Source organism: Plectrocnemia conspersa, unplaced genomic scaffold, assembly GCF_051122295.1.
Source record: "Plectrocnemia conspersa isolate PC_06_02 unplaced genomic scaffold, ASM5112229v1 ptg000012l, whole genome shotgun sequence".
Taxonomy (NCBI): Eukaryota; Metazoa; Arthropoda; class Insecta; order Trichoptera; family Polycentropodidae; genus Plectrocnemia; species Plectrocnemia conspersa.
In genome coordinates, this window is record NW_028277176.1 from 4,443,584 (window position 1) to 4,465,283 (window position 21,700).

Below are 21,700 nucleotides of genomic sequence, written 5' to 3' on the forward strand. Positions count from 1 at the left end.
ATTTATGAAATTATTTTACATTTTAAATATTGAAAACGAACGCATTTACAAGATTTCGATCTAATCTTTTATTATAACCATATGTCTATATGTACCTATAATATATATATATATTATAGTTATGCCCAAACAATGCTCTCAATCCAATTTACATATGAACTAACTCTGGTGTATACACCAGGGGCTTTTACTCCACCGCAACCTATTCCAAAGGAAGTCACACCAACGATAAAATGATTGGATATTAAATAGTTATGAAAATCACCATAACTAGACAGTAATGGTGTGTGTAAATCCATAGTTCCAAAATAAAACAATAATGGACCTCCACTATCGCCCTGCAATAAAATTAATTAAATATTAATTGAAATAAAAAATACAAAGTATCATACGTATTAATTATAGATTACCGGACATGTGTCTTGTTTTCCATCAGCCCCGGCGCAAATTTGAGAATCGATAATTCCTCTAGGTAATGCTCTTTTTTTTTTTTTATAACTAACATTACAAGATTCGTTATTATATATGCTTAGTTCCCCTACTTGAAGAATATCTGACGATTTAGCTATAAAACAATAAATAATTGTAAACTTTTAAAATATATGTTTCAGAAACAAAAATATTTACCAAATTCCGTTTGACCCCATCCGAGTGCATTTAATGTTCTATTATTTAAACCATTTGTTAACATTATACACGCTGGTTTATAACTGAAAGTTGAACTAGAAAATTAAAAATAAATTTAATATGTATTGATTATATGTATAACTTACTGCTATATATATTATTATAAAACTCTTACTCGACTCGTTTAGCTAGTTTGACTAATGCAATATCATTGTATTTGCTTCGAGCGTTATATTGTGGATGTTTTATTATTTGAATGATTGCTACCAATAGGTCGCTCTTTTTTAAATTAACAGAACCTAGCATCACTATAGTTGGTTTGTCACTGTGGAAATAAAAAAATATATAATATTGTTTCGTTGACTAGAAACATTGAAAAAGCCAATATTTTTTAGTGGCTTTTAAAATAGTAGCAACATATTGAAAAATAAAGACTAAGTGTGCAAGTGATAATGTTTAGTTAAACACAAACCCTTATTCTACATTGTGATGTAATACTCTCTCCTTAAATTTTAATTTACGGGTAGAAAAAGAGATAATATTTACAATCCCTTATCTCAGAATATTTTTGTATATTTAGTATTAAAAGTAAGGCGGTTGTATTATTTGGCAATCAGACCAGAAAAGCATGCTCGAGGATACTGCTCACAAAGTGATTACACGTGGCACACAGTGCCCTCGATATCCTAAATTGATGCGCATATAGCTAGACAAATTTCAACATCTTTGAGATTTTATTGCATATGTTTTCTATATGGTGATGGAATCTGTAGACAAATATCCTAGTTATTTTATTTGTTGAGATGAGAGTACTATTAAATAAATATATACGTACTTAGTTCAAAAGTAATAGATACATATTAATAACTAGTTGTCAGTGCTCACTGTTGCCCATAATGTAATTTAGCGCTTCGCACTCAAAAACTAAATTGTTAATAATTATTCCGCATTGAATTATTTTTTTTATTAATTTACGCAATATTTTTTTTTATATTAATTTAATCGTTTTTCTCTCGATATACCTGAGTGACCAGTGCCTTTAAAAAATCCATGGCCTTTATGCGCCTTTATTTTGTTTCGAAATTATAAACGAGACGCTTCTTCTCAACAATAAAATGCTATTACGCTGTCGAAGAACATTATAAATATAATATGACCGAAATTCGCAGAATTCGTTCGTTGAATAATTTTTTATTAACCAATAACTATTTTTTAATTAAATAATATTTTAAAGACTATTGATTGATTTTTTGCACTAATTGGTTAAATAAATTATTATCGGTAAAAACCGAGAAAAAATTACGAAAATATTCAGGGCTGTGGAGTCGGAGTCGGAGTCGGAGTTGGAGTCGTGGAGTCGTGGTGTTTTGGCCGGAGTTGGAGTCGGAGTCGGAGTCGTGAAAAATGAGCGACCCCGACCATTTTTTATATATAATGCATTTTTTTATATTATGAAATTTTAAATGCGTAATAATGAATGTGTATAGCGTATGCATATAAAACGTGTAGAAGAACAACAAAAATACCTGATAATATTAAACTTTTTTGAGTCGGAGTCGGAGTTGGAGTCGGAGTCGGAGTGGAGTCGTGTTATTGGTAAAAATCGGAATCGGAGTCGGAGTCGTGTTTTTTTTTAACGACTCCACAGCCCTGAAAACCAGAGAAAAGTACTAACCTACTTAGTTCACCGGATGATGCAAATGTACAATGAGCTGCAGTTAAAACATAATTTTCACTAATGAGAGAGCCTCCACAGTACCAAGCGTAGCCAGTTCCATTCACTAAAGGCCATCCGATTGCTGCCTAATGTAAAACGCTTATTAAATTTGAAATAAAGCAATATATTAGTAAAATATTTTAATAGTACCATGCTTGGAAATTCGCCCAAGAGTGCATCTCTACCAGAAAAATACGGTTCTGGTGGTATTTCTGAATATTTTTTGCAATCTTAAAATAAAAACAGGGTAATAGTCATATTACTGCATAAATAATTTAAAATATATATATACACACATATATAATATAAACACATAACATCATAATCTTACTCCGAGCGTACACGATGAAGACCTGGCATTAAACATTACAAGCTGAACTTCTCACAGCTACAAAATACAATCGACGAAGTAGCGCTTCTGACATTGACTTTCCACCATCAATGCAGGGCACCAGAGATGTTGCTCTTTGATACGCCAACGACATCAAACGAGTCCTACCACCGTCGTCAATAAAATTTTCGACACGGATGGAGCACAGCAAATCCCCGATGTTAACGCAAACTGTGTACACGATGCACCTCTATATAGCAGTCTTGTTGATGTGAGATGAAACGCCCAGCTACAGCTATTCAACGATGCTTCCTTTATTGGCTTATCATTAACATTTTTGCATCTCAAATTGTATCTTATTTCGAATCATTCTTAATCAGTACACACTACGTCATAGCGATAAAGTAACAGTGGTAAAAATTACTTTATGCTACATATAATTATTAATTTTAAATTTGTGACATATGAAATATATTTTTAATACATTCAACTTGAGTTCATATTATGTATTATAATTATACATACAGATCTATAATAAAAAATACTGTACTTTTTTTGGCCAATTCTCCGATGACAGTTTTTTTTCTCGTGTCGTTCAATAATTTCGACATTGTTTTGGGACAGCAAACGATTGGTGTTAAGCCTACATAAAATATTCAATACAGGTATTAATAATTATTTAAAATTTTATTATATAATTTTTATATTTCACCTTCAAATCCACATAATGTAGGTCTTATTTTATTTTTTGTTAACTGTTGTTGTACAATTGGACATTGATTAATGTTTTTGCAAACACCTTTCGTTGAACTATTCACGTTACAAATGTCACCCTCTTTAATAGAATACAATTTTAATGTCAAATGTTCTATGAAAATATAATACATATGCTTACATATATGTAAATATATTCATACCATATAAATTTTTATTTGGATTTATTTGTGCAGCTACTGTGTTTATAAAGATAAACATAAAAATCAAAGCTCTTTGTTGATGCATGTTCTTAAAATATAATATACTTTTCTCAAAATATATTCCGATTTACTTTTTACATAAATAAATTATTCGTTAAAAGATATTATTACGATAGGAACAATCGTCTCGAAAGCAAACTATGAACTGAACATGTAATCAAAAAACCTGTACAATTTATTATGCATCGCTTTAGTAAGACCACGGCATAACAACATTTTCTATAAAACGGGAAATTCATAGAGTTAATCATTCTATATTTTGTGCAATGACTTAATTAATTAGAATTGTGGTTATTATTGTTTCACGTTTTATATACACACATGTTTATGTATAAGGAAGCTTTTAGTAAAATATAATTTATTAATTTTAAATATTTTAATTTAATATGTTCATTAATATTAAAAAAACTTTTGTAAGCCTTTGTAATTGGTCCTTGCACCGAAAGTGGGCGAAAACGATTTCTCCTTCTGGGAGATCTATTAATATAAATACGCGTGTAATCAAAGATCACTTCCACTGTCTAAGCGTCTGAATATTTACTTGACACTTCAAAGAGTTCTCCAGCTTGGACTTGTTGAGTTTGTTTAAACTCGAATTCAACAAAGGACTACCACTGATACAGAGAAGACGAAGAAGCAGCCGCTTCTTTCTTTGTATCCAGAATCCAGAGTTAACACACTCCGTAGACCACTGGATATTTTGGACGCAGACACAAAATTAAAACTTCACGTGTAGCTAACATATACAAACTGTACGTGAAGGATCTCAGTTGCTGCACAAAAAGCAAATATTAACAAACCACTTTTTCTTAAAATTAAAATAAGCATCCGTGACACGAAGGCCAGGACAAGTATTTGTTCGATTAATTTGTGTGATTAGTATTAGACGAAAATCAGCTTTTGAATACTTGGCGTTGGATGCTCAAATGCTCGTTGGTTGTTCGTGTTAGTATTATATGAAATATTATGATTTCGAAGGTTATATATTTTATAAGCTCTTGTACACTCTAGTTAGTCTAATAATGTATTATTAGTTACCCTCAATAACCATAATGTATTACGAGTGGGCAATTTGTCCCCATCTTCATGACTCGTGACTTGTCAACAGTTGATTTACTGTAATGATCTGATCGTGACTGAGTAGGCGATAATGTGTAAAACCAAATATATGTTTATCGCAAGTAATACGTTATTAGATTATACATACTACTATTAAATTTTTTAAATGAAAATGATGTTGAAAATACTTTAATCCGAAAATTTTCATTTTATTATCATGTATTCAATTACAATAGATTTTCAACAATATCATACTAATTATTTAAAATATTTTTACATATTAAGGTATATTCAACACTACATGTAACTTTATTTAAGATTTATTCAACTTAAATTACGCCCAAACGATTCTCTCAATCCAATCAATATACGAACTAACTCTTGTATATACACCAGGAACTCTTACTCTACCACATCCGATACCGAAAGAAGTCACACCAATAATATGCTCACTGCAACCATCATTAAAAAGTAACGGACCTCCACTGTCACCCTGAAATGAAATTTAAATACGTCACATATTATTTAAATAATAACATCAAATAAGAAGATTTTTGTGAATTAATTATATATTACCTGACACGTGTCTTGAGTGCCGTTAGCTCCGGCACAAATTTGTGAATCGATAATTCCATTAGGTAAATTTCTTCGATTCCTATATCCTGCATTGCAGGTTTGTTTATCGACTATTGTTAAAGTAACTTCTTGGAGAATATCAGAAGATTCAGCTGTAAAACATTATGTTTATGTGTATTTTGTAAATATATGATATGTATCAATATCTAACTAAAAAAATTACAAAATCCTGTTTTACCCCATCCCAAAGCATTCAATTCTAAATTGTTAAAATCGTTCGTTTGCATTAAACATGCCGGTTTATGAGCAATACCAATACTGGAACATATAATTTATTTAGTAAAAAAATATTTTGTACATAATATAAGGTGACCAGATTTTGAAAAAATTTAAGGATGATACTAAAAATAAAAAGGTCATTATTGTTGCGGGAGCTACAAAAGTTAATTTTGTAAATATTTGTTCTAGGAGGATAAAAGAGGACAGATTGCTGCGGGAACAAAAAATAAACCAAGGAGTACAAAAAATGACAAAAAGAGGAGGACAATCCTCTTCAAAGGAGGACGTCTGGTCACCTTAATTAATATGATAATATGCTATAAATATATACAGAGGTTATTCAAATAAAAAACTTAAATGTCTTCAAATTATTTAAAAATTCGGTTGTGCTACAAATATTGCAGAAACTATGTAGAACTGAAGAACTAATGGACAATATAGTAATCAATTAGTCATCTCCAACCGATTTTACGATGCCTTGAACTGTTTCAATGGACTCTATGGTGTGTATTCAGCACATGTATCACTATAAACCTTAATTTATCTATGAATTTCAACGTAGTTCAACCCTTCATTATATAAAAGCCGAATGACATAGTGCAGTACACTTTGGTTCATGTTGTAAGTACAGCTGCCATTTTAAGCCACTGATGTATTTTCATGTTGTATAGTTGATTTGTACTGTCATCTATCTGCTAATCTTAATACTATCTATATGTAATATTGCTGGTACTTAACATGACAATATAGAACGTTCTAGCTAGGGTAACTTTCAATAAAGATCTAGGAATCATTTTTGAGAGAAGTGAAGGTTCTCTCTATACATTAACAAAATAAAAACATTCTAAAATCGATATGTAAAATCTCCTAGTAACCAAATACTCCCTCTTAATCAAAAAGTTCAATACCCTATGTTTATTTTTATTTTAAGACAAAGTTATTCGTTTTAATTTGTTTTTTGTTCAACAATATTGAGATTGTTCAGGTACAGTTTGTATGCGTTATTAATATGTGTAGTTCCCTTCATTTTTGCATTCGAAGGATCCAGTGGTCTCTGAAGCTGGCTTAACTGTGAATTCTGGACGTCAAGCTGGATCCGGGGATGTGAAGAGAGAGCCTGTGGCTTCTACGATCTTTGATGGTTAGGTCAGAAAGAGAAGGCCCTTTATCATAGTTTGTACAAACTCACTGAGCCCAAGTTGATTGTCTCTGATGTCTTGAAAGTCCTAATGACGAGTGTCAGGAGAAGTGCTCGATGGTTGTTTGCATACCTATATTTAGAAATGGCCCCGTCAAGGAGATTTTGTTTTCATCACCTTTTGATGTAACAGCCAATTACAAAAATTTAAGGGCATACTCAGATTGGTATGCTCCGTTGACTTTTAAATAAAAGGTTTTAAAGCCGTTGCACTTGCATAATGATGGATGCTTTTAACTATAGCCATTTTTTGCCAGATAGCAATCTATATCTCGCTAAGCCCTTGTTTTTGTGGTTAGTACCCGCCCACCTTCATGACTTAATAAAGTAATATTAAGATTTTCACGCCAATGTGTATATTTGGCTAAAGCTTTTTGTACATATGAGACCTGTCTATTTAATTTTAAATAAATTATATAAAACTTACTCAATTTGTTTAGCTAGTTTGAGTAATGCAATATCGTTGTATTTGCTTGGAGCCTTATATTGCGGATGCAATATTATTTTGACGATAGCTACATCTAGTTCGAAAGGTGAATTCTCCTTTAAATTGACATTGCCCATCCTAACTATAGTTGGATAATCACTGTAAAAATCAAACAAATATTTGTTGTTAACTATTAAACTTATTTCTATAAAAAATGGGATTATTAAAGTATCTCTTTATAATAAAATGTATTTTATTCAATTTTATATATAAACCAATTCTTAAATATATATTAATTTTGTTTCAAATCTTATTCTGGATTTAACTAATTTAGATAAAATGCTTATCTTTGAGATAAGCGTAAGATGCATAACTTATTTAATATAGAATGTAGAAATAAATTTATTCTACAATATAAAGTTAAACAGTTTTAACCATCAGCACCATTTCAGTATAAATCATTACACTGAACTTTGTAAGCACTACTGGAATTAAATATTTCAGAATAATCTGGAACGTCTTCAAAATTTCGAAGATTTCACCGAGGAAACTTATGTCTAAAGACAGATTTATATATTTTATAATCAAATTTATATTATATACAATTACTAACGTTCTCAATCTTGCATCCGATGTCGACGTGCAGTGACCCGCAGTTAGAACATAGTCTTCACTAATGAGCGAACCTCCACAGTTCCAAGCATAGCCAGAACCGTTCACGAAAGGCCATCCGATTGCTGTCTGATATATAAATGCTTATTAGATTCAATATCAATGCAATGTTAATAAATTGTTATTTTCAATACCATGCTTTTAAATTGGCCGATGATAGTATTTGTGCCACCATAAGCAGCCAATATACATACTGAATACTTCGATTTGCAATCTTAAAGAAAATTATGATATTAGTAATCTATTTAAATATATAATAGTAATTATTATTGGTTTTATATAATATATTATGAGTATATTCCAATTAAAACTTTTGATAGTTTGCAATTATGTTAAGTTTGTAGGAGTCTAATCCATGCTCCATAAATCACACTTTCTAATTAATCTTCTAGGCACCATCATAAGATAAGCTACAGTTCAGAACATTTATAAATATTGTACAAGGATTTGTAAAAAGCACAAATCAAAGCATATTGAAGATTGTTTGACCCCCTCATAAATGGTTGGAATGAGAGTAGCAATTTATCATTGTTATATTAGTGACCAGGAAGAAACATAAACATTAAATATGTAAAGAGCACCGTAATCATATTGAGATACTTGACACACTAGACAACATAGAGTGGAGAGTGAAGAGACACAGAGAGGAAGAGAAACACTCACTTCAACATACGCTTATGCATTTCGCGAGACTCCAGATATTCAAGGACTATTGTATTTTGGACTTGACTCCCTGCTACATCTTTTTGGATCAACTAAGACTATTCTGTATTCGACACTACCGACCAATACTTACATCTAAATTACTTAAGTATATTTGTGTACAAATAAACTTATGCCATAAATATGTGTATTATATAAAAAATTAATAAAATCATACCATTCGACATTAAAACCAAAAAAAAACCATAAACTAATTGGGCAAAAAAAAAACAATTAAAACGTACTTAGTCCAGGTTAAGAAACCAGTTACTACAAAAGCATAAAACACCATAAGAGATACAGCTGATATCCAGTCTAGGCCTTAAACCTGAACTGCTGAATTTTGTACAGCTTTACTCTGATATTGAAGTTAAAAATAACAATATGCAAAATATAATAAATAATTAAGTATGAACATAAGTTAAGTGTATGCTTAATACATTATTAACTTATGTTTATACTTTGTATATATAATAAAAAAATACCATACTTTCGCTGGCTAATTCTCCGACAACTCTTGTGCTTCTCGTCACGTTTAATAGATTTGACTTTGTTTTGGGACAACATACGATCGGTGTAAAGCCTTCAAAAAAATATTCAATGTGAATATTAATAATTATTAAAAATTTTATAATAGATATATTTTTTACATTTCACCTTCAAATCCACATAATGCAGGTCTTATTTTCATTGGTAACTGTTGTTGTACAATTGGACATTGAATAATGTTTTTGCAAACACCTTGCGTTGAACTATCTACAGTACAACTGTCACCCTCTTTAATAGAATACAATTTGGGTTTCATTTTATGTTTTATGAAAATATATACATACATACCTATGTATTCATACCATATAAATTTTCATTAGGATTTGTTTGTGCTGTTATTGTGTTTATAAAGATGAACATAAAAATCAAAGTACTCTGTAGCTTCATATTCTTTAAATTTAATATAATTTTCTCACAATATCACAAATACTATTTTATATAAATAAATTATATGTTAAAAATGGTGAATGGACAATTGCTCACATGACAACTGGTCACAGGAATATTACTCACGCGGATTATCGCGCACACAAACATTGGTCACAAAGCAACCCGTTCACACAAAAATTGGTTACACGTAAAATCACTCACACGGCTTAAGGAAATGTAGGTTTTTTAAGGAAAGTTATTCAATTTCAATACACGTTCATTGCGTACAAATTATTGAGAAATTCATGACGGGCTGAGGAATTTTGCTAATTTTAAATACATAAAAAAATATCAATTTGCTGAAAATATTTGTTCATGTTTACAAGTACATCGAGCCTTCAATTGAACGTGTATTATTTTCATTTTGTCGTATAAATACTTATTTTTAGAATATAAGTACGAGGTGTGATCAAAAAATAAACATTTTCTGTATAATAACTAAATACATTGCAATAATTAAATATGTATTTTATTTTAAATTAATTTAATATATCTTTACAATTTGATTTTTTTTCATTCTGTGTCCTGTTAATATTGAAATTAAATAACTTTCCTTAAAAAACTTACCTTTTCTTAAACCGCGTGAACGATGTTCTGTATGAGCAATCGCCTTGTGAGCGATCGATTTGTGACCAATTTTCGTGTGAGCAAGTTACTTAGTGATCAATAATGAGCAATCTTAATGTGAACAATGATCACGGAACCATTCAAAGTTATTACATTTACAGTGCGAACGTTTGTCTCGAATGCCAACTATGTACTGAATTAGTAATTGATAAACCTGTGTATCGTTTTATATACAATCGCTTTAGTAAAACCACACTAAAAAATATTATCTATGAAACGGGAAATTCCTTTGGTATACCAGTTAGATATTAATGTGATTATGTAATTGATTTACATTGTGATTATTATATGATATATTATTATATCGTGATTTAATTTTATGTATAAAAAAGTATAATTTATTTATTATATATAATTGAATTTAAAAAGTATTTTTGTATTTATAAATATTTATGAACTGTTATTATTTTCAGCGTTGGTATGGACTCAGTAAGTTAAAATGTATCTGTGGTTGGTATTTAGAATAGTTTTGGTGTAAGGGAATAATGAAATGCTGTATCATGTAGTGAAAATGGTAATATATTTATCAGTTTATACAAAAAGTTTACAAATATATAAAAATTAAGACAGTCAACAACTATAACATTAAAAATGTTTCTTGGTATATTTTTTTATATATTTATATTAGTTAGTTTCTCTTTGCACTACTATTCCATTTTCACTATTCTGAAAATATCAAAGAATACTAAAAGTAAAAAGGTAATTCCAAAAGTTTTTATTTGAGGAGGATAAAGGACAGATTGCTGCGGGAGCTGAAAAAGGCTTACTTCGGAAATTTTTCTTTAGACCATCATGGAATTTTTTGTTTAAGAAGGATAAATCTTGGAAATTTTTGTTCACTTAGGAATGCTGCAGGACTGAAAAAAATGTCACCTCGGACATTTTTCTTTAAGGAGGACGTCTGGTTACCTTATTTTTTATTACATCTTTCGTTGTAACTTGACAGGCGTAAGTCCAATGCGTTACAACTTGGTAAGTCTGTACCAAGTTAGTAAGGCAATAAATATGTAATGAATATCTATAAGTAAGTATTAACTACCAGACTGGAAGTCTGGGTATCGGTGACATCTATGTTACTACTTTTAAATTATTATGTATAATATAATTTATAATCAATAGATGTCACTGCAGCTGGGGCCGGTATTTATTTTATTAATGTTGCATTTTTTATAAATATAAATTCGAGTGCCGCTGCTGGGGCTGAGACGTTACGGACTACGCTATTCAGTCCTTAAATTAAATTTATACAACTTTCCATTTAGGTATTTCTTGCTATTTTCTAAGATTTGATTTTTTATACAATTTTTACTAATATATTTATTACAGTATTATATATTCTGAAAATAATTTACACGTGTGACATAGAATAATAATTCGAGTAAAATTCAGCGAAAATAGAAAGGCATGATTTATTTTGATCTCAACACGATGCTTGTAGTAGTAAAATTTTGCAGTTTTATACGTTAGAGTTACATATATTATTTCTCTGTTTAACAAATTTATTCCTTACGTTTTAAAATTTGTTAAATGTAGTCATTTTACAGTTTTAGCGCATTACTTTGAAGGTTTCTGACTAAAATTGTCAGTTAATCATTTGACATCTGTCAACTACTTGAGTGTTGCCAAGAGTACTGTAATGACAGCACAAAACTTGTGTACCAAAAAAAATTAGCTATAGTAATATAAAAATGGAAAATTATTTAAAAGTAACTCAAAAATCTAATGTGCTAATTTGCAAAATGCAAAAAATCAGGTATTTTTAAAAATAAATTAAGGAAGTATTGTTCAACACCTCGATCCGTTCTTCTACTATGAAAAATAATTTTGATCAGAGATGAAATATATTAATCGTATTACTGATTATACCAAACACTAGCGTAGCTACATTGGGGCGTTTTGCTCCAGGCAGCACATTTTAGATTTAGCAAAGTGGTTTTAATTTTATTCTACAAGTTATGCGTGATGTATTTTTAATTTATATTTCCTTAGTATGTTTGTTGATGTGTTTGAAGGGTAGCCAGTAGTGAGCAAACTGTGAAGTTTAGAGCTCCTTAATGTGACTAAATAAAAATATATATAATATTTTCATTGGCCATTAAATATTGAAAAATGTAGTAGTATTTATATTTGAATATATATTTTGTTATGGCCAAAATTTGTGGCACTAAGGTAACACTGGCGTGACGGTTTTTTCTCTCCGTGGGTAATCTTCGGCCGTTCGGAAATTCGTTGGAAATTTGACAACCTCTGAGGTTTTGCATTCTCCCCTATAAAATAAGTTGTGTTCTTCTTAATTTTGTGCACCACTGCGGGAAGATCGGCTCAACTGAATCGTGAGTTTATTTTATTAAAATTATTATTTTGATAAATTAAGTTATATTTTTCATAAAATAAAACTCTATCATTAATTATTAGTTTAATACAATTAACTTTACCAATCTTATCATAAACTATAGTAGCTCATTCTAAAAACGAACCAGCTCACAACTTTCTCTATAAAAAAATACTGCATTTATTCACTTTTCAAAAATAATTCAACACGTTGAACATAACGTATATTTTTTAGAGTGATAATTAATTGCAGTATAATTAAACGAGAACAAATATTATTACTTGTATTATTTACTTTCCACTATAAAACGGATACTTTCCACCGTTACATTTACATCTGTTGAAAGTTGCGAAACGTCCATTTGCTGTTCAAACCAAAACCTAATATAAGCGAATTAACCAAACTTAAAAAAAAAAGTATTAAAATTAAGTTTAGGTTGTACAAAGAGCAAATTATTAAATTAAAGTGAAGGTTGTATAATACATACCATGTACCAAGTGCATACTATTTAAACTAAAGTGCAATTATTTGTATCAGTTGGTGGTAAAATTGTAATCATAAAAATATTCTGCACAGCTGTTTTTTTGTATGTTTATTATAAACGATATTTACCAGATACACTAATTAAAATCAAAAAGTTGCAAGCGAACGCATTCTCTCTTCTTTAAAAATTACTTGAGGCGTCACAGATAGACAGAAAAGGTGGAAAAGGTGGAATTATAATCGTACTTAAAAACACAACTAAAAATTATCGTCATATTTTTGCTATTTTCTAGTACTAAGAAATATTTTGATTCAGAGTACTACTTTATTAATATCTTATTTTGTATATTATTTAGGATCTTATTTATTTATTCATTCCTCCCAAACTTCATTTTCAATCCAGTCGATATAGGAACTGATTCTGGTATAAACTGCAGGTGTGTTTTTCCCACCACATCCAATGCCGAACGAAGTTAAACCGATCAAGTGGTAGGAGCACGAATATTGCTTATCGGCAATTTGTAACGGTCCGCCACTATCGCCCTGAAACACTTCCAAACTAAGCTATCCATATTCTAACAAACACATATAAATACTAATGTTTGCATCATACCTGACACGTATCTTTACCACCGTTTTCATCTCCAGCACACAATTGTTCGTCGACAATGCCATTTTTCAACTGCCTATTGGTGCGATATACATTTTTGCAAGATTCATTATCGAAAATTTGTAGATCAACCTTTTGGAGGATGTCTGATGATTTAGCCACTTTAATAAATAAAAAAATATTAATTGACATTTAAAAATAAGCGGTAAAGAATCGAGTTAGATTTTTATGATCGTTCTACGAGGATGATATTTGGCCATATCAATTTATATTAGTTTAATAGATGGACTATCACTGTCAAATATATATAAAAAACGAAGGCTTTATTCCGTATGGACTACTTAAAGCCTGCAAAGTGGTTAATTTTTAGTAAGCCTGCGACTGCCTTGGTTGGATGAAGTTTGGACAGACAAAGCTCTAATTGTTCGGCTCAGCAACTAGTGCTGCACAGATTGGAATGAAGCAAGGTGATCTTGGATGATTTTAAAGTATTGTAGTGATATTATGATAACGACTTAGATGATTTTGATGCATAGCCGTTATGAATTACTGATTGTTCAATTTGGTGCGACTGCAAGAGGATATATGTTTGGGACTTAAATATAAATGTACTTCTCTACATCACACATGTTTTTGGGAAATCAAAAAAAATCTTTAACTACTTTGTGTAACATCTAGCAAACTCAAATTTTTTAATGTGTTTTTTAAATAATTATCAGTAATACTTATTGCCAAGCTTTTCAAGCTCTTAAAGGCATTCATATCTTAATAAATATATCCTTGGATATATTATGTCTTTGCATCTAATATCAGCATGTATCTTTTTCACAAAAGTGTGTTGAAAGCTTAAAATATATTAAAAATGATAATAGTTTCAATGCACATGTGTTTATCTTCAAATGTAAGTAGTACTCACATATGAAATAATGAATGAAATCTGTTTTATTATCAATTAACTGTTAGTCTAAAAGTCTGACGTCATTCTAGCCCGTAGGCTAGAATGCTAGAATGCAGGGCAGTTTGTTATATAACTTGTTTTGTATTTCTTGTTATTGGACAACAGCTGTCAATACTGTTTTGGTATATATATATATATTATTTATGTATATAATTAAAATAAACTACTTAAAAGTAATGTATAGGTCGTAGTAAGATTAATAAATGTTAAAACTTACAACGGCCAATTTTTCCCCATCCTATAGCTTGAGCTGAATTAGAAGGGATCTCATCATATTGCCATAAACAAATTGGTCTTATGCCATTACTAAATCTGTGTATCAAACAATATTAATATATTATACCCGATAATAATCATAATACTAATATTAAAAATATACAACGTCACAGATTCTGCTAGTTCAATTAAAGCAATATCGTTATATTTATTCGGTGCTTTATAATCTGGATGTAAGATGATGTAGTTAATTTCTATGTTTATGGGATTGGCATTGTCATCGTCGCTTTTGATGTTCAATTCTCCAAGTCTAACCATCGTTGGCTGTTCACTGCAAATTAAAAATATATACATACACATTTGTCATTTAGAATCAGTTTTAAAATAATACATTCTTTACTATATAACATTCAGATATATTACTCATTGTGTGTTACTCTAAATGAAGATTTATCTAAACAAAAGTTATAGTATACCTAGACAAATAAAAACAAAAAGTCAGAGACAATGTTTTGATCATGTGATTGGTCATTACTTAATAATGTTTGACATCATTAGTTGCTATATTGATTGTTTTCTATTTTAGTTCTTTCAAAATATGTCCAGTAAAGGTAGTTCTATTCTCAGACATACACATGGGTTTATATAATAATAATAACATGTCCAAATTATTTTAAAATACTTTTTCATGATTTTTCATAAAATTTAATATATGTAAAAAGCATAATAAAATGATAAATGCTTTTCATTTGCAGCTTATATGGCTTTTTACTGATGCAAAGAGTATATACAATTGATAAGTTTAATATATACCTTTTTAATGTAGTATCGTCTGATATAAGAGTGCAATGTGCTGCCGTCAAAACATAATCTTCGCTGATGAGCGAGCCTCCGCAATTCCATGCGAAATCATCGCCGTCAACCAATGGCCAACCGATTGCTGCCTGATCAATTTATAAACATTATAAATGATTCAACATAGGATTTTGTTTAAATAAAAATACCATATGAGGAAATTCGTCAAGATCAGAATTTACGCCACCTTCAACCTGCAACTTGACAACGGCTTCACATATCTTGTACTCCATACATTCTATTGTGCCAAAAATATATAATTATGTGTATATTATATATATACATATAAATATAAAATAAAATGGTTTTTCTACTATACAATTTATTTTATTTATGAATATATACAATGATGTGAAAATAAATATATTAATTTTTACTCTTTTCACTTATTCTTTTTTGGATTTGATTGGACGATTGTTGCACTCTATCACCGTATTTGTCTGGACAGCATATAAAGACGGAGGAACCTAAAAAACATATTAAAATAATATCAGTTCAAGCATTTTAGTTTTTAAACGTTTTCTTCAATCCGGTTACTTGAACAAGTAGCCAATGAATACTAATAGAAAATAATAATTTATTATCTATTTGTATCATATTGAGATAGTCATGTACATAAATGGAGTAATATTTGGCTCAAACGCCACTTCAGGGAGAAGGCACGCTATAAGTAGGTTGGTGCGACTTGGTAGCAGCAAAGCAAATGGTATATATTTTTATTTTTTCTTGATAAGTTCTTGAATGGATGTTCTCTTATAGAAAGAATTGTTTATCTGGCACCTCTTTTTGTTCGCTATATAATAGTGCTTATATGCTACGCGGAGCGCGACTTATCGGTACTTCTCTCCCCATTCTACACCCCTTATATCGCAAAATCGTTTTCTTAAATTTATCAGTGATTTCTGGAGACCATTAATAATTTTACGTCGGTTTGCGTGACCGCGGTTGCCACTCATGACAGCCCAGGTAGGAGGTCAGGCTTAGCCTAGGTCTGTTCAATATACTGAATCGAAATATCGAACAAGTAAAGGGCGTAGTTGCTAATAATATCAAGCTAATGACAGTAATGACCACTCAATTGTTGCGACGAAATAAGTCACATGGATTAGCTGAAAGCTTATAATACTAATTGTTTTATCTATCCCTTAGACTTTTTAGTTTTTTTTTGTTAGCGTGGAATGAAATAAATATGTAAACGGTATACATTATAGGAGCTTTCTTCAAACACTTCGCTTCCAACTTGGAATAAAAGAGAATTTAGTCAAACCGTACTTGGCGGAGCTTCATAAAATCGACCAAACCTAAAAAAGCAGTCGTTTTCTATTTCGGCCGTCAGATAAGATTCAAACCTTTAAGACTACAAAGGACTGAAATATGTATATACATATATGTGTATTCATTATTGCACAAATTATATGGCCGAATGTACCAATTTCATATTTTTTGGGATAAAATTTAGTGAGATTTGTGTCTGCAATGACACAAAAACTACTTAATCAATTTTTTCTGTGAAGCTTTGACCTTTCAGTGTGAATCTATCTAGAGATTTTTAATATTTTTATCTTTGAAATTTTAATAATAATGAAACTAGAATGTTTATTTAGACTTTTAGTAATTTTAAAATAAAATAAAATATTGCTCTCATACAAAAGCAATGCTTCTCAATATTTTTTAAGAGAATTGTGATCAAAATAGTGTTGATGTCATAAGCGTCTCGCTTCTGAAGCATTTTATTTGTATAGAAATGTGTATTCATATGTATCTAAAATCATTAATCATTTTTAAACGCTTAACCCCAATTCTTAGTATAATTAAAGCATACATAATTTTCCCGGTTTTACCAATTCACTAAAAGAGGAAATGCTTGCATATGACGTCAATATATTTCCGATGAAAACACTTTTTTTTATCATCTATGCTTTTATAACCCTCATAAATAATAAGTAAATTTTTACCATCATAGCCGCAAATTGGTGGAATAATTGCAGTATTCCACGATTCTTTGACTGCATCTCGACATTGATATATAGTTCTGCAAGAACCTGAACCACCACTTTGCGCTTTGCAGAGCTGTCCCTCTGAAAGAAATAAAAATATGTATATTACGCTATATATGAATTAAATAACCATATAAAAACATTAATTCGAGCACAATGTTTAAAAACATATTTTAAAACGATTTTTTAATATTAACTATACACCAAAAAATGTACAGGAACGCACGCCCTTATCTCTCACTCACTCTCGTTACTTGACACGCGAGCGAGCGAAAGAAGAAGTATCTCACCGTACGCGCCTGCTATGTACATGTCTGAAAATTAATTACTTCCCGGTCACAGTACTTTTTTTTTTAAAAATACAATAATTTTTATCATATAAAACATATCGCGCCAGAGTCAGCGCGTTTGGCAGTTTTTCTGGCAAACTCTTCGATCACTATAATCGAGTTAAATAATTTTAAACAACGGAGGTCCGACAACTTTTATATACTAATAACCCATGACAAACCTTGTCGAAGGCCTTTTCAATATTCGTATGTATAACGTTTACTTGTATTTACGCATCAGATTTTGTCACTGTTTTAGTGAAAGTTTCAGATTTGTAACAGTACAACGGGCGGGAGATCTATTATCTAATCTTCTCATTATTTATATTGTTAGTTTACCTTAGCTGTTGAGTTATCTTACTTTTACATATACGTTTTGATACACATTAGGTTAGCTTTTCACTGATTTTAACGGTTACGGTAGTAATAAAATATAACATACCTAAATTACTAGGAGGCTTATTGGTTGGACAGCACACAACTGGCATAAAACCTATAAAAAAATGTACATTAATATATCGTGAATTTGTCATATGAATTAATTATTCTGTACCTTCATAACTGCAACTTTGTGGTCTCAGATTTAACTCTACTAATTGGCGTATTGCTGATGGACATTGACTAATATATTTACATTGCCCAGTCAGATTATCACCGATGAAGCATCGTTCACCTTCTGTAGATAATAACACATTTTAATAAAATGCATAATGGACGGTCACAGCGAATATAATTATAATAAATTGTTTACTATACAATGTAAAAACCGGTTTAGATGGCCTAACAATAATATTGATTTTGTAATAATTTAAAATCGTTATATTCGCTGTAAACAATTTTTAATTGTATTATATTTATACCGTATAAAGTATTGTCTCCTTGATAAATTTGCGCGAATCCACTTCTGAATAACAACATAAGAAATATGACACATCTCGAGAACATCTTGACTAAAATTCATAATAACAATAGGTTAATTAAGGATTATTTTATGCAAACAGAAAAACTCAATGGACGTGTGATGCTTACAAACAACAGTGTTGTGTTTAATGACTTAAGGCTTAATGGCAAGCGAACGTCTTGATAATGCTACTAATGTAAAACGAATGTGGAGAGGGCGTCACGGCTTGAAACTCGTTTTTATATAGCATGCAAATTCAGGGCTGCATCACATTTTTAAATCTTTGATAAAATGTATATAAAGGCTTGAATTTTGTTATATAGAATCTAATATAGACATGAAATATATCTGGAATTGTATAGAACTAAATTTATTTATCAATGAATGACTTTTTATTAATTATTTTAACTGCAATATCTAATATATAAGCAATCACAATTAAAATAGTAATTAATAATATCGAAATTTCCATGTATGAGTCACCCCTTATCTCGCCGCGCCAAATTTTTTTTTCTTTTCGTTCGTTTATATGGCCACACAAACGAAAAACGAACGACCACCAACTTAGATTGATTAAATATTATTTTATTGGGCTATTTTTATTATATTGAAGTAAATAAAAACTGTTGTTTTAAAAAAATATATAGAATTTATCAGAAATATAACGTGAAAACACATTTTTTAATTTGAATTTTTTAGATATTTTTTTATATTCAAGTTTATATTTGTCTCTATAGAAAATTTATGATAATGAAGAGCCACTCATTATCATATTGTTTACATAAAAGTATTTCCAAATTTAATAGTATCTCATTTTTATTGATTCCATTAGTTAAAATAGTAATTTTAATGAACATATTTTTTCTCCTACAGAATTGTCTGACGTGGGCTTTTTAGTACTTTGAATTCAAATGTTATAACCAGGGCTGTGGAGTCGTTAAAAAAAAACACGACTCCGACTTCGACTCCGATTCCGATATTTACCAACAACACGACTCCACTCCGACTCCGACTCCAACTTCGACTCCGACTCAAAAAAGTTTAGTTTTATCAGGTATTTTTGGTGTTTTGCTACACGTTTAATATTCATACGCTATACACATTCATAATTACGCAATTAAAAATTCATAAATTTCATAATTTAAAAAATGCTCGGAGTCGCTCATTTTTCACGACTCCGACTCCGACTCCAACTCCGGCCAAAACACCACGACTCCACGACTCCAACTCCGACTCCGACTCCACAGCCCTGGTTATAACACAGAAGCGATGTAAGAAAAGAGTTCAGATCGATTTAATGCCACTGGTTAACGAAATAAAATTAATAAAACTTAATTTTTCGAAGGAGGTTTCTAATATTTTCGTATTATTTATAGTCAAAATTATACGATTTGCTGAATTAAAATCAAAATTAAAGACATTTCTCTTAACTTTCCCTCGATCTAAAATTTATGTCTCAAATATTATAGCAAAAACCAGGCGCGTGTGCTTTTTTTATTAAATGTACAAAACCATTTAAATTAAATTAAATTTTAAGATCAAAAACTTTAGTTCGAACTTCGAAAAAATAATTTTAGGGAAGACTAAAATCTTCACTAATACATTTCTATGATTACCACATAAATATTTTAACCTTCTTAATGAATGTGAGGATTTTTAATGGCAATACTAAAAAACAGAGTCTAAAGCAGGGGTTCCCAACCCCGTGCCCGCGGACCGATTTGTGTGTGCCCGCCACTATTCGACCACAATAGAATTTTTTTCACAAACACTAATTAAAAATTTAAATTATTTTTAATTATTTGTTAAGCCTCTACTACACTCTCTCGAAGTTGTCCGAACCGAAGCTACAACTGAAATCGGCCGAGATCGCCGATTTTTTTCCGATTATAGCTTCTGTAAGTGGCAAAAAAGGAATCTTTGACGAGTCAGGTGGTGCCCGCCGCCCTACCGATATTGTAAAATGTGTTCTAGGATACAAAAAGGTTGGGAACCCCTGGTCTAAAGCAATGCAACAAATATATATTCTTAAATATTTATAAGTTAATCTTTCAAAGTCTACAAATATTGTGTAAAAACTAATAAACATAATTTTTGTTTATATTACTTTCGGCTTTTGATTCCAAAAGGGCATCGCATTGCTGAAACATCTAGTATCAGTTGAATTTATAAATATATAAATTATCACATATATAGAGAAATGTATATGCAGCTATCAGGAAGTCTTGGAAGTTACAGAATCTAGGTGTATTGTTGTCAGCTGTGATTTTGGTGGAGCAACATTTTTTCTTTATGTGTCACAACAAGCATTGTGCCACATAAAGAAAAAATATCCATTAAAATTATTTTATAAAATTTTAGACATTCAACTCATTATACTTGTCAATCGATTACTTTTTGGAAACTCTTTTTAGAGACAAATATCGTATTAATTCCTATGAGGCATATAAATGTAAATTTTTGTATTATTATTTTATATAAGTTTTTGATGATATATGTTTGGGAATTATCAGTAAAATGTTTTTTGATATATAAACAACCATTTCTCAAACATGTGATGAATAAAAATCTTCAAATTTTTGTTCATTTCACAAAATATAAAAAATATTGTATTTATGTGTTTTAACACATGGTTTTCTTCTATTAACTGGTTATGAGTATTGATTTTTTAAAGTTAACATTAGAGGTTTTTATTACACGTTATATTTTAATGAAGCAAAGATTTTAATAAGTCATTGAACTAAAAATCGGGTCTGATAGATCAATGATGATAATGATTCTAAGAAATCTAGTTTAATTAGGGGTTTTTCCAACAATATGTCTTCTCGCTCTTTGCTGCTTTCATCAAT

The 21,700-nt window shown here is 30.2% G+C and overlaps 3 protein-coding genes across 10 annotated transcripts; all 3 read right to left on the bottom strand.

Moving 5' to 3' along the window:
- Window positions 1-4: 4 nt before the first annotated feature.
- LOC148228001 (serine protease snk-like) lies at window positions 5-4,406 on the bottom strand. Of its 3 annotated transcripts, none has more exons than XM_088200908.1 (10): window positions 4,194-4,406; window positions 3,593-3,680; window positions 3,388-3,510; window positions 3,226-3,318; window positions 2,495-2,574; window positions 2,303-2,430; window positions 803-952; window positions 628-722; window positions 411-565; window positions 5-338 (listed from the first exon to the last, which is right to left on the bottom strand). In XM_088200908.1, the coding sequence occupies exons 2-10, from the start codon at window positions 3,675-3,677 to the stop codon at window positions 120-122; spliced, it is 1,128 nt and encodes a 375-aa protein (XP_088057034.1). In that variant the 5' UTR covers window positions 3,678-3,680; window positions 4,194-4,406; the 3' UTR covers window positions 5-119. The 3 variants fall into 3 exon arrangements, with proteins under 3 accessions (XP_088057034.1, XP_088057033.1, XP_088057035.1); XM_088200907.1 differs by lacking the exon at window positions 4,194-4,406 and adding an exon at window positions 3,764-3,821; XM_088200909.1 differs by lacking the exons at window positions 3,226-3,318; window positions 3,388-3,510; window positions 3,593-3,680; window positions 4,194-4,406 and adding an exon at window positions 2,676-2,795.
- A 490-nt stretch (window positions 4,407-4,896) lies between these two features.
- On the bottom strand, window positions 4,897-11,805 carry LOC148228002 (serine protease snk-like). 5 transcript variants are annotated; one of them, XM_088200906.1, is made up of 10 exons: window positions 11,681-11,805; window positions 9,417-9,504; window positions 9,223-9,342; window positions 9,056-9,148; window positions 7,998-8,077; window positions 7,805-7,932; window positions 7,192-7,350; window positions 5,511-5,605; window positions 5,288-5,439; window positions 4,897-5,204 (listed from the first exon to the last, which is right to left on the bottom strand). In XM_088200906.1, the coding sequence occupies exons 2-10, from the start codon at window positions 9,499-9,501 to the stop codon at window positions 5,046-5,048; spliced, it is 1,071 nt and encodes a 356-aa protein (XP_088057032.1). In that variant the 5' UTR covers window positions 9,502-9,504; window positions 11,681-11,805; the 3' UTR covers window positions 4,897-5,045. The 5 variants fall into 5 exon arrangements, with proteins under 5 accessions (XP_088057032.1, XP_088057031.1, XP_088057029.1 ...); XM_088200905.1 differs by lacking the exon at window positions 11,681-11,805 and adding an exon at window positions 10,264-10,305; XM_088200903.1 differs by lacking the exon at window positions 11,681-11,805 and adding an exon at window positions 10,264-10,305 and having other exon boundaries at window positions 9,417-9,543.
- Window positions 11,806-13,077: 1,272 nt separating this feature from the next.
- On the bottom strand, window positions 13,078-19,083 carry LOC148228003 (serine protease snk-like). 2 transcript variants are annotated; one of them, XM_088200893.1, is made up of 12 exons: window positions 18,980-19,083; window positions 18,811-18,900; window positions 18,504-18,626; window positions 18,393-18,443; window positions 17,580-17,702; window positions 16,002-16,091; window positions 15,774-15,862; window positions 15,583-15,713; window positions 14,936-15,100; window positions 14,771-14,865; window positions 13,599-13,756; window positions 13,078-13,528 (listed from the first exon to the last, which is right to left on the bottom strand). In XM_088200893.1, the coding sequence occupies exons 2-12, from the start codon at window positions 18,893-18,895 to the stop codon at window positions 13,358-13,360; spliced, it is 1,281 nt and encodes a 426-aa protein (XP_088057019.1). In that variant the 5' UTR covers window positions 18,896-18,900; window positions 18,980-19,083; the 3' UTR covers window positions 13,078-13,357. The 2 variants fall into 2 exon arrangements, with proteins under 2 accessions (XP_088057019.1, XP_088057020.1); XM_088200894.1 differs by having other exon boundaries at window positions 15,944-16,091; window positions 18,980-19,064.
- Between the last annotated feature and the right edge of the window lie 2,617 nt (window positions 19,084-21,700).